This window comes from Pelobates fuscus, chromosome 7, assembly GCF_036172605.1.
Source record: "Pelobates fuscus isolate aPelFus1 chromosome 7, aPelFus1.pri, whole genome shotgun sequence".
Classification (NCBI taxonomy): Eukaryota; Metazoa; Chordata; class Amphibia; order Anura; family Pelobatidae; genus Pelobates; species Pelobates fuscus.
This window is the reverse complement of record NC_086323.1, coordinates 25,225,509-25,239,747: the sequence shown is the minus strand read 5'-3', so window position 1 is coordinate 25,239,747 and position 14,239 is coordinate 25,225,509. Positions and strand designations below refer to the sequence as shown.

The following is a 14,239-nucleotide window of genomic DNA, read 5'->3' as shown; positions in this document are numbered from 1 at the left end:
AGGGGCCAGGTGCCACCGATGTATAATTTTGTAGTGATTTTCCATATGGTTGGAACACTGTGTGATCCCTTTGAGAGAGGATGTGAATGCAAGCCATTCCTCCAGGTCCCATTGCAGACCCAAATCTTTTTGCCAGGCTGGAATATTATCTGGTTTTGGATCTTGAACTGAAAAAAACAAGAATAACATAGGGAGATCATATACTATTTTTGAAATGGGTGAAATAAATATATTTTTTTTCTAAGTTAAACATTTTTCAAATTTGTTTTTAGGATTGGATGTCAAATTGATCTTGTAGGAACTCTTGTCGTGATTGCGGAGTACCGGGGGGGCCCAACTATCGTTCAAACTACATTTAATTTAAAACATTTTAAACAACATTAGCGAATCATTGTTTAAAACCTATAAAATACTGTTTATGAATTTGGGGCATCAATCAGTCAAATCTATTTGTGGATAATAATGATTTAGGCTAGAAAGCAGCATAGCTCTTGACCAAGACAAGTTGGGTTTTAAAGATTTAAACAATACATCTCAAGCTTTTAATGAGATTTTTTTTGTTGATGGAAACATTGTAGATAATTTAGATCTTTTAGAAACAGGAAGCGAAATACATTTTTTAATAGAGTATGGTGTGATTATTCTGTTTCCATCTCTGTCTTGGTTTATGTGAATCTAAATTAAACTTAATAGCAGCTACATGATAGTAATTGAGTGCATAATAGTATTATTTTTTTTTTTTTTAAATCAGGCACCTCCAAGGTCTCCCCAACTCTTCAAGTTCTGTAGAACCACCAACTTAACAACTGTACTTTCTATTTCTCCAGATAAATCCAAGAAGATCCAAATGCATCTTCATAAAATAAAATAAAAAAAAAGACAAGGGAACAGTTAAGGGTATAGATCTTACCAACACTTTTTTTTACGTTTTGGCCACAACTTGGCGAGGTTTAATGAATGCATATTTGACAGGTTCTTGGTCAAATTAATTCCTAAGTAAGAAAAACATTACTTTCTCCAATCAAACTGGTATCCTTCCATTAATGTTTACAACACAGGCCTTGGGAGTATGAAATGATAATGCTTGAGTTTTATGAGAATTTATTTTATAATAGGATATTTTTCCAAATTCGAGTAACATGTTCCATCAATGGACCCAAAGATGATTTTGGGTCTCCGAGAGATAAAATCACATAATCGGCAAATAGGCCTACCTAATGCACACCATCACCTATTTTAATTCCTTTAATTTCAGTCATCCTCCGTATGGTCTAAGCCAGGGATTCCATTGCTAAAATTAAGTTCATTTTAACTATGGAACAAACATGTATTTCGGACCCTATAGTGTTAAAATCACCATCGCCCTCCCTAAATATAGTAAAATCTTACTCGTATTCCTGTCTGCTGCTGCTTCTGGCTCTGCCCCTGATCTGCCTCCTCGGCTGACATCAGAAATGATGATCTTAGCCATTTACAATGCGTTCCCATAGGATTGGCTGAGATTGCCAAGGAGGCAGATCAGGGGCAGAGCCAGCACAAGCCAAACACAGCCCTGGCCAATCAGCATCTCCTCAGAGAAATTAATTGAATTAATGCATCTCTATGAGGAAAGTTCAGTGTCTCCATGCAGAGGCTGAAGACACTGAATGCCAGTCACAGTGTGCAGCACTGCCCCAGGAAGCACCTCTAGCAGCCATCTGAGGAGTGGCCAGTGGAGGTATCCCTTGGCTGTAATGTAAACACTGCATTTTCTCTGAAAACAGTATTTACTGCAAAAAGCGCCAAGGGAATGATTGTACTCACAGAACAAATACAATAGGCTGTAGTTGTTCTGGTGACTATAGTGTCCCTTTAAGCCCTAAACCACTTCAGCAAGCTGAGATGCTTTAGGGGATTGGAGTGTTTCTATAAATAAGCATGTCTTAGATCTATGCTCCTAAGTTGACTTAGTGGTTTTCTTGAATAAGCTTTTACCTGGGGGAAATTATACTAATTTCTGTACCAGTAGAGCACATTTGACAACAATTCTGTGATTTTTTTTTTTTCTTTTCACCAAATTTGTACATACGTGTATACAGTGTTTATTTTTTTTTTTTTTAGTTCAGTGAAAACCCTAATAGAAAAAAGAATCCCTCTACTAAAAGGCTTTTATAAAAAATTATTATCTTTCCTGTGATCGCACATCCTCTTTTACCTTTTCTGTTGGATGGTTATTTTAGTTTTTTTTTCCTCAAAGGCTGCATGTCCCATCGTTTCGGCAGAGCATTAAAAATCCAGCTTAGTGCTACGTGGGCCAGATTTTTTTTTTTGTGATAAGCCAGGGTGTTTGATCCGTTTCTTGGAGTGCGTTGCGTTTTCCTATCTGTAGACAGTGCGGCTTTTGTTTTCAGAGTTTTGGCAATTCTGGTTTATTAACCCTTTGAGGACCATCTCGCTATAGTGGCTGTTTTAATACTTTGTTCCATTTCCTTCCCTGCCGTGATTTTGTAATGTGGTCTTTGATCTTACCTGGTAAATTAATTAAATAAGTTTGCCACTTTATATTTCTTTGCTTCATACATCGCATTCTACAGCAGAATGGTTTTGTGACTTTAACTCACTTTGGGAATTGCAGCATAAGCAGAACTTCTGAACTGTTAAGATTGGACACCAAAACTTTGATTTAAAAAAATTAAATAAAACAATCTCTAAGCCCCCTACATTAATGGCTACAAATTATATACCAGGGTCCTGTGACCCGGCCATCAATCCTGCTGCTTTTTGTCTTTTTATCCAAGCTGCCCCAGCAAAATATGCAATGAGAGACTTTGACACAGATTTATCATAATACAAAGGGTCCATGTGGAGTGCTGACCTAAACCAGCTCATATTCAATGGAATTGCAAGTAAAATAACAATTTAAACCCAATTTGATCAGATACTGCCAAAACAGTATTTGAATGTATTGGGTATTTTATTTGACTAAAGCGTTCTTTTGCACCATGATGTATAGCTGTATATGTGCTTCTTTCTTTATGTAATGTGTACAGGTATATCTTTCTAGTACTATGTCATCAGAATATGTCTTGCCTCGCGCTTGCTAGAAACATAGAGGAATGGAGGGGATAGACAGTAATGTCCTGGAAATGAAGCCAGCCTGGGCAGATATTCCCAAACAGACCAATTGTTTTAGAGATGGATTGGAACAAGACAGACATTGGAGTTTGTGTTACAGCTTATATGTAGCTTGATGGAGGCCAATGGACATTGAAGTTATGCATTGAAAATTATATGGAAGGCTTGAGCACTCAAAGCTGATTTTACTTTTTGTTTAAGCTTTTGCTGTCAGAAAGAATGGCAAAAATGTAAAAGTTGTGCCTGCCGTACTTTAGCTTGGCGATAAAAATAAAACCTGGATTTAACTTTAAATATATATATTTTTAACGCCACAATTTGATGATTTCTCCCCCCCTCCCCCCTCCCCCCTCCCCCCTCCCCTCCAAAGTTTTAGTATGCTGAAACCCCCCAAAACATGTAAGATTTGCTTTCATGTTCCAGGCCTGCATTGAGAAACCAGTTGTTTAAGTGGCTAAAAAATTATGCTTCCTAGACGTGCACTGCAAGAGTCTCAAACTGCCTGATATGCTTGAAACTCTATACCGAATATGAGCGAATGCCAAAAAAAAAACCAACAGTATGAAGTTTTAGAGCTGCTTGGGGAAATGATAGGTTGGCTCAGCCCTTCTTCTTATCTGCCATCGCATTTTGGGCTATTTGTAACTCTGTAAGATGCTGAACTGCTGAGTTCTTCTTTCATTTTGGTTTTCGGCCTGTAGATAAATCCACTTTGGAATGATTGGCCCCGCAGCTCTGCCATGAAGGCGATAGACCTTGACCATTAGTATCTGGCAGCATTTAACAAAGGGTTCAAGTGTAGTTCAAAGTGTTGCTCCACCGAGGAAGGTGACACAGGTAGATGGCACGGCCTCACTTCCGTCCTGAAACTATAGCAGCTGCCTGACATTAACCCGTTCTATCTTTTCTTTTTTTCTTTCAGGCTTGCACTGGGATTGAGAACATCGATGAAGCTATAACATTGTTGGAACAGAACAACTGGGATTTAGTAGTAAGTATTACTCTATCAGAAGCCAGAGAATGTGGCAGTGAAAGTTTGGCACATGCTTTGTGTATGTGTGTGTTTTGTTTGTTTTTAATGTTTTCCAAACATCTTGTTTATTCTTCTATGCCAGTATGCCAAAGATATTATTTACACACCTTTTGATAAAAGGAACACTGCATATCCATTTTGAAACAGATTGTTCAAATATTGTGTTAAAAATAATATGCATAGCACCCACTATGTTTTTTTTAAATAAAAAAATGCATTGAATATTCTTACAAAATTATAGTATAAAGATACATTTAAAGTAACTGCTTTTGCACATGCAAGTAGTAACTGCAGTGAGCTCTGACTAAACCAGGTAGGGGCTCCACCAATCGGTGTCAAATCAACTTGTCTGTCTGTCAGTGAATATCTGTTCAGGTGACTGGCCCCTCTCCGATCACATGGGATAGGTGTTTTTAGTCACTTGTTTTTCCATGCTGTGCTGGTCTCACTGCAGCTGTCCCCACCTCCATGGCTGAGATAATCAATCTTGATAATCTCAGTCAAGCCAATACTTTCCTATAGGAAAGCATTGGGAGGCGAATGCACATGTGCTAATCAGCATCTCCTCATTAATCATTGCAACTCTATGGGGAACATAAAGTGCCTCCATACAGGGTGTGGAAATGCTGAACGTAGGTGCAGCACACTGTGCAGCACTAGACAAGGAATCACCTGTAGTGGCTATCTGAGTGACTGTCACTCGAGGTGTTACTAGGCAGCAATGTAAACACTGCCTTTTCTCAGAAAAGGCAGTGTTTACATTGACAAGCCTGTGGGGACAAGATGTAGACACCAGAACCACTACATTAAGCTGTAGTGGTTCTGGTGACTCTAGTGTCCCCTTTAGAATTGTATATGAGACTTATAGAAGAAAAAGAAGGAAAAATAAACAATAAAAGAAGAAAAGCTAAAGCCAGTGCATACCTCCTGGGTGGGGGATAACCCCTGTGGTGGGCAATAAACAAACAAAGGACAGAAAGGAGGATGCAACTACTGGTGTTAAAAAATGGAACACTAAGAGGGTGAAATAATTCCTGTGATAAGACTTATTAACTTGTAATCAATACAATTTAAACAGGCCAAATGGGACTGTACACAGACAGACTACAAAACTGGACAAATAGTACTATGAAAAAGAAAACAAACACAATACAAAAACATCAATTGTAAAACAACCTGTGCTAGTGATCTTACAGGGTGACATTTCTGCAAGTACTCGTTTAGTAGACATACACTCCGTTCTTACTATGCAGTCACTTCAGATATACTACGATACCTTAAAAGATAAGATATTTTACCTATAATGGTAACAGTGTAAAGTCACATTACCTCCAGCACAATAATCCTAATCTTTCTCTGTGAATTATTGTTGGTAAATTACACAGAGTATTGGATGTAACATTGCAAATTGGCACACTTTCAGTACGTAGTACAATTGTATCTAATTGCAAAAAAAATGCTATATGTCAATGTTGCTGTTTAAAAATTAGTATACAATATACAGGGAGTGTAGCTAGACTTCTGATAGTAAGGAGACAGGTCTGGTACTAAATAATATCAGATACTGAATAAAGTGGGACAACTGGGGGAGGTGGAGCAGGGAGAATACAGTAAATTACAGGGAAATACACAAAGAAAGTAATTTTCCCTATTGTGCCTTTGTGGGCACCTCTTACCCCTAAACAGACCCAATCCTGTTGTGCTATGCTCGTTACCCCAACCAACCGCTGAAGTTAAATAGCTAGCCACATTCTTGATAACCTAAATGCCGACAACACAAGTCAAAGTGCCGTGCGGAGGTATTAAGTCTTAGGTGCCAGGTAGCACTGCATTAGATAATGTTGTAGGAACAGCAGAGCCTCAAACCCCTGATGCTCGTTTCGCTAAATCAGCTCATCATCAAAAAATAAACTGGCTCCTAACTTTTTTTTTAACTGGCTCCTAGATTTCAATCAAATTTGTCAAGCCTTGTCATAAACCCCTGTGTGTCAGACCAGATGGGTGGAATTGCTGAGTAAACAGATGAGTCATATTTTAGAAAGTAAACAATAAAGCATTTCTAATTTCTTTGTAGTCTGACATCCCTGGATGATGCAACTCTAGTGGTTTCCCCATTCACTTAATATAAATAATGAATGGAAGGGTGTAGCGGTTGTGATGGTAGGAGTACCCTGGCCTTATTTCCCTGTAATGGGGCAAACCGTATTGCAGCACTTTTCCCTCTTACCGGGTCCTACCGGCAGTCTGGTCTCCTTTAAGACTGGCTGTAACGTGCATTCTGCAGAGCCATTTATCGATCCTGCCGGCAATTCAGCCAATGTTTGCAAGTCTCTGCTTACAACATTTGCACAGAATAAACATTAGCCAGCCTAACATGAATGGGACTAACTATATGTACAGTAATTCCTGCTCATGCGAAGGAGAGGTCATCAATTGGCCAGGATAACCCAGTTAGTTACTGGCTGACGTGGAGAGCGTAGAGGATGCAGATCTATGGGAAATACTGTAATCCCTGGGTACATTGATTCTATTGTTTCCTGTAAGCTGTGTGTGAGTTTACCAGTACTGGTTTCTCTTCCTGACGGCTCTGCTGATATTACTGTAAATCTTGTTTGTTCTTCTGTTAGTGGTGGTGAAGGCAGTTTGTTTGATATAAGGACTTCAACCACTAAATAGTGAATTGGAGTGTTCATATCTGATTCGAAAAAAAAATAAACTTGACTTCCTTTAGTGTTGCAACTAAAACTTATTTTTTTTTTTTGGCTGAGTTTTGGGTGCAGTTTGATAAAAACCATCCGGACTTTAGTAAAATTCTTACACAAAAAGAATCCTTGAATCATAAAAAAATTGCACATAGGTGGCTTGGAAGCCGAGGAAGATGGCGACATGAATCCAGAGCTCCGCGCAAGGCTCACAGCACAACCTCCTCGCCTACAGCACCCAATTGCCCCGAAAATGGGCAAATCACAGAGAGCATCACACACCTCAAAGCCCGCAGATACCCCGAGGGGCACCACGAATCCGTCCATGCGGCGGTACCTGACGACCCCGGCGGACCGGGAGGCTTAGGCCTCCAACGACTCAACGGCATCAGGTGGGATTCTCTCGCCCTCTCTGTGCGGAGGCACTGGCCGAGACACCAACATTGTACCCCACAGAAAGCACCCTGAATGGATGCATATCCTCCACAGCCTACCTACTAAGGCGGACCTGGCAGAGGCAAACAACAACCTCCACGCCTCCATTACAGAAGAAATACAGGCCATGAGGGAGGAGTTCTGCAGCCTAAGCCAGAGGGTATCCCAGCTCGAGGCGGACTGTGACCACGTGCAAGTGGCGCAGTCTGCCAACACAGGGACCCTGCAGCTAACTGTCCAGCGGATACAACAGATGGCATACCACCTGGAGGATCTTGATAACAGAGGGAGGAGGCAGAATATCAGGATCCGAGGGATCCCTGAGGAGACGGACGACACTACCTCAATACAGTCCACCCTGATGGGGATTTTCAATAAACTACTGGGCCGCACACCGCAGGAACCAATCGACTTGGTGAGAGCATACCGGGCACTTAGACCAAAGGGCCCCCCAGGGAGCTTACCCAGAGACACGATCTGCTGCCTGGCAAGTTATCAAATTAAGGAAGAGATACTACGGAGAGCCAGGGACGCGGACAAGGTATTGATGGGTGACACAGAGATCCAACTGTTTCCGGACCTATCCCCACCACCCTGGCATACCGCAGGGCTTTGCGCCCATTCACCAGACAACTACAGGCTAACAGAATTAAATACCGCTGGTGTTTCCCGAATGGACTTCAGGTGCACACACCAAAGGGTCCGTACATGATGAAAGAAAAGGCCGACATGGACGCCCTGGGGAGGGAGTTGCAGATCACCCCGGCGCCACTACAATGGCCGGACCCCCTGACCCTCTATACATCAGCTCAGAATCCGAGGACGCAGGCTACAGGTAACCAGATCCCACGGACCTCCCGCCAACCAGCGACAGGCCCAAGGGGCCTATGAGGAGAGGAGGAGACAGCCAGTAACAAAAACCAGGACCAGATGAGATAACAACATCGCCCGCAGGGGAGCCTCCCCCTACCTGACCAAACCCACACCGAACACGAACGGGATAAGACGACGACCCCACACATGGACATAGACACATTGCATGAAGCTACAACACGGACTATGCAGGCCATATTGTGGGCCAGAGAACAGTAATCACCCGACAAAGGACTATCACGGACATGACACCACCGACCACCGACCAGCGACCTACCCCGAAAACGCATACCGGAGGCCCCAGACATACTGGCCGCCGCACAGCCCAGGGCCCTAGAACCGGGGACATCGAGACCCATCCAAGGAACAAACGCAAGTATCTCACACAACTGACCGACAGGTCAGAGAGTCTATTACTACCTCAGCATAACTACACTCCAATAAGGAGGTTGATCACCACTTGCATGTACTGTAGGGCGGAGGGAGGGGTAGGAAGGGGTAAACGATGGAAGCATAATGTAAAATATGTGACAACGCATGGAGAAGGGAAATGAGACTGGTGGATGACCGGCGCGGACAACCGCACCCCCCCCCAACAGGGCCTAGTAATGACCTACCCAGGAGCAGGCCGGGGGGCGGGGGTCCGCGTCGCTCAGACATCTAGCTGGGGACAGGGCAAGACTACCATGTCACTGTACCACCACAGGACTTAAGGCTCAAGACAGAATAATAGGACAATAACGAGTAGGCACCCCCACCCAAAAACGAATGGAAAACATACTAGCAGACGCACACACGGACGTAGGGGGAAGAAGGGGGGAAGGGAAAGCATCAGTTCTTGGGCAAAACATAGCGGAAGGGATGAAGGAGGGCGCATAACCGCGCACACAGGTACACCTTTGGGGACAGACAGGAGGACAGGACTATAGGTGGGGGGGGGGGGGGGAACTGGGCAAGAAAAAACGGTCTGACCAAAGTACGCATGGATACACCTACGAACCCATACTTGGACTTAGTTGGGTTAACGGGGATGAATGCAAATGCTATGTTCTGTTTTTGTTGATGTTCCGCTTTTTGTTCAACGGAATATTGCACTGTTTAAGTTTCAACTGATCCAATGATGCAACGCAAGTCCGAGGCGAGGACACAAACCACACATACAATCACATAGAGCCCCAAAGGGGAAGATATGGGACACTGACAGAGGCACGAGGAAAACTCGGGGAAGGAACCGTAGAGAGACTAACCCGAACACAGCCACTTACAAATAGACACGACCGGAGGCCTCGGCCTTCCTTCTACTCCCACGCGGGACAAGCGCCAATTTCAGGTGGACGACATATAAGACCCAGGGGAAGGTGAGGGTCTACACGTACACCGAGACGCGAACACCCTAACGCCGCAGCGACGGCGGACACTTCAGACTATACACACACACATCCCTTTGACACTACCTCCCCCTCTCCCCCCAACCCGTAGCAGCCGGGGCACAGGACTAGCCAAGACCTGCCCAAAATGACACTGACACCTGCCAACTTCACGCTGGTCACCATAAACGCACAGGGACTGAACAAACCCGAAAAGAGATTGACAGCCTTAAAGGACTTCCACGCCGCTAGGGCGTCAATAATATATATCCAAGAGACACACTTAAGGAGGGAGCTAGACCGAAGCTACATAACCACCACTACCCTATGGACTATTACAGCGATTATCAAGGGGGCAAGGCACGGGGAACGGCGATCATAATACACAGGGGAGTCCCCTTCCAGGAACAGGGGCTACAGACAGACCGGGAGGGCAGGTATGTACTCTTGAAAGGTACGATAGCAGGACAGATGTACACCTTCGCTAACATATATGCCCCCAATCAGAGGCACCACAGATTCCTCACGGGAATCCTCCGAAAAATACGGGACACATCCACCGGCGCCACCCACATCCTAACGTAACATTTGACTGCACTCAAAAATCTCATATCTAAACACAAACTGGTAGACAGTTGGAGAGCCCACCACCCAGACGAGAGAGACTATACGTTCTTCTCACACCCCCATAATTCGTACACCAGAATTGATTATTTTTTCTTAACACACTACCACCTTCCTCTCGTCTTACAAGTAGAACACGGCACAGCCACATGGTCGGACCACGCCCCTGTGACGCTCACGATAGCGTCCCCACTATACAGACCAAGGGTAGCCAAGTGGTGGCTCAATGAATACTTACTCACCATGCCGGAGGTAAAAACAGAAATCGGAACAACCCTCCGAGAATACTTCGACTTGAACACACCATCCCAAACGTCCCCAACGATCAGGTGGGAGGCACACAAGAGCGTGATCAGGGACCACTTCCTACAGAAAAGCGCCATACTGAAACGACAAAGGGAGGCAGCCATGGCAAACATACTGACAAAAATTCAGGAGATAGACAATCTCAATAAAACCAAACAGACACCTGAACTGCAAAGCCAATTGCTCTCACTGCGCAGAGACCTGACTAAACTTCTCCAGACGAGATACCATAGGGATGCGCTGCGACATAAAGCATTCTTTGCTTTACATGGAAACAAGAGCGGCAGGCTATTGGCACGAATGCTTGCCAAACGTAGACAACAGACATATATAGACTGCATGAGAGACAGTAAAAACACGCTACATAGACTACCCCAAAAGATACAGGAAACAATCAGAGCATACTATTGCCAACCTCTACACACTTCCACGGCCGCAAACGCATCGCGCAGACGAACGCCTAACAGACTCAATAACAGAATACCTGAACTCACACTCGACACCCACACTAGATAGAGACACAGCAGAGCTCCTGGACGAGGAGATAACATTGGAGGAACTGACTCTGGCAGTGAAACAGATGAAACCGGGCAAAAGTCCGGGTCCGGACGGTCTGCCGCTCTGTTATTATAAGACGTTCGCTGACATACTATACACCCCACTCATAACGTTTAATGCCATAAAGGAGGGCCAACACTTCCCCAAGCAATCCCTGGCAGCGCACATCGCGATACTCCCTAAAGACGGAAAGGATGGGGAACAGTGCGGAAGCTACCGCCCTATGTCACTCATAAACTGCGATCTCAAACTACTAGCCAAAATACTAGCAACTAGACTACAAACACACGTACCCATGCTGGTACACCCAGACCAGGTGGGATTCGTGATGTGACGGGAAGCACAAGAGAACACCATGCGCACACTCACACTAATGCACCGTGGTAGACACACTCCGGGGGGCCTTCTCCTGCTATCCACGGACGCGGAGAAGGCCTTCGACAGGGTGGGATGGAAATACCTGTTTCATACTCTCACACACCTGGGGCCGGGGCTTAGGGGGTGGATAGAGGCATTATATACACAACCCTCAGCACAGGTAGTCATAAACGGTGCCCTGTCTGAACTGTTCGATATACAAAACGGCACACGTCAGGGATGTCCTCTGTCCCCGATCCTCTTCGTCCTGGCCCTGGAACCACTACTGGTAGCCATCAGAAGCAACCCAGACATAAAGGGGATGCAATCAGGGACGACACACCACAAAATCGCGCCATACGCGGACGATCTATTATTCTACGTGACCAACCCAGAAATATCCCTCCCCAACATACTGAAAGCATTTCAGGACTTTGGGAAGCTCTCCAACCTCAAAATAAATCTAACCAAATCGTTCATACTTAACATTAACATCCCAGAACAGAGGGTGGAACCATTACGCCAACACTACACATTCCAATGGGCAACACACAAAATCAAATACCTAGGCATCTGGCTAACAAAAAGAGAAGGGGACTTATTCAAGGAAAATTTCACCACCATGCAGGCAAAAATGCGCATGGACATGCAAGAATGGGCATACCCACACATCTCCTGGCTGGGTAGGATACAGGTGGTGAAAATGAATTTTCTTCCGCGCCTACTCTGCCTATTCCAAACTATTCCCATAACAGTCCCCCGTACGTATTTCACCTCACTGCGCACGGCTCTAGGCCAATATGTATGGAACGGGAAAAAACCTAGGCTTCGCCACGCACTATTAACACAACCAAAGTACAGGGGCGGACTGGCGCTGCCAGATTTCACCCTCTACTACAGGGTGGCCCATTTCATGCGTCCCGGTTGCAGTATAGCCATGGCTGCCACCTGAGGCCCCAATAGGGGACGCAAAACAATCCCCCTACACAAGAGCGACCCTACGGGAATGGAATCGCACAAAAGGGAGACACAGCCTAACCACACACCTGACCCCCCTGTTGCCGCTTACGCACAACCCGAACTTTCCACCGGGCCTAGACCCAAGAGCGTTCAAAGACTTAATTCAGGACCCAATACCCAGACTTAAGCAAGCACATACACACAACAGAAGGCATTAAGACACTCAAGGATCTACGGGGAACACACCCTCCTGACACAACTAAAATACAAACAAATCCGTAGCTATTTTGCCTCACTCCCACAGGGACCGATACTAACACGGGCAACCACCACCTTTGCTTAGACCCGAACCCACTTGCGCACGGGGTTTCCACTCTATACACCCTACTACTAACACTCACACCAATAGAACAACCACGATTCTTTTGGGAAGGCCACACACTGGAGAAAGGAGACTGGGAGAAAATATGCTATCTTACTCACCATTGCTCCAGCTTTAGTAAGACACAAGAAACGGCCTATAAACTATTGACACACTGGTACTACACCCCCGAGATACTACATGCACGAATCCCTTCGCACTCCCCTCAGTGTTGGCGATGCGGGGAGGAAAAGGGCACTCTATTACACATCTGGTGGGACTGCAAAAAGATAGCCCCGTACTGGAAGGACATACACAAGATACTGAAACGGTTCACAGACGACCCACCACCATTCAGCCCAGCAGCCATGCTGCTACACCACACTAAGATCCCCAGAACTGCATACAAGAAATCGCATACTGAACACGGCCAAAACACTAATACCACAGTTCTGGAAACAACAAGACACCCCTCCCCTAAAAACCTGGTTCACACAAATGGAGGAACTAAGATCCTTAGAAGAATTACACAATACTGCAAACGACACATTCCAAAAATACCTCAACACTTGGACACACTGGATTCTGCAGACAACCAATCCTGACTTCACTACCATACTACAAGCTACACCCTCACACTAGAACACAGACATCTCAAAAGTAGAGAGGCGGGAGATCATGGCCCTTTGATGTAACAGAGCACCCCATAACCCCACCATGCCAGAACCGAAACCCCCACTCCATACCAAATCAGTCACGGGGAGCCTAGACACATAGACAATACATACGTACGATCCGACCGACGAACAGCTGGGAGATAGGAACAAGACAAGCACGCAGACAACCCCCACGGGCACAGATGGGATAAGACGAAGTAACCACAAAACCACCCATTAGACACCCACCGGCCTAAACGAGACCCCAAGACACAGAGAAATAGGTAATTCGAACAACAAGATATGAGGCCAGTACGACCTAACTGCCCCACTAAGAGGCGGATCGGCGGATCTCAGGGCCTCGGCTGCTGCGGGACCTTCCTTGACACACACACATTCTCTAACAGTAGAAACACAAGGGACTTATGAGTCTGACAAGACCGTGGACTTGCGAACTCATCTGAATGGGCTATTGACATATGTTTTTCAATTGATATAAGCTATATGCTCCAAGAGACCTGCAGGTCTCACTGTTCTATGCACTGAAATACAAACACTAACATTATGCCCGATAAGGGACTTGCGAGGCCACAGAAGCGCGGGGCGCAAGCGCCCACATAATGACGCGACTCTCTATGATTACTAATGTATAGACACCAAAATATATCAGGGACTTGCGAGCCCCGCAGTGCAGTTTTTGAACTCCCTAAAGGAGTGAAAACGTTGCTGATAAAACAACGAAACAGTATTTACAAAAAAGAAAATACCATAAGCCCAATCCTAAAAGAGCTAAGGGACATATGAGTCCGACAGGTAACCTCTAACGCAAAACGATTACACGAAACACAGGAGGGTCCCAGGTCCCAGTCCCAGGACATAATAGATAACTGTAC

At 45.0% G+C, this 14,239-nt stretch overlaps 1 protein-coding gene across 2 annotated transcripts in view; it reads left to right on the top strand.

The window, feature by feature from the left end:
* The window catches only part of FAF1 (Fas associated factor 1), a 241,721-nt gene that overhangs the window by 43,314 nt on the left and 184,168 nt on the right, over positions 1 to 14,239 (top strand). For both annotated transcript variants that reach the window (XM_063427802.1, XM_063427801.1), the window contains exon 2: positions 4,037 to 4,105. In XM_063427802.1, coding sequence (XP_063283872.1) covers positions 4,037 to 4,105 — 69 coding nt within the window. The remainder of the gene's footprint in view (positions 1 to 4,036; positions 4,106 to 14,239) is intronic.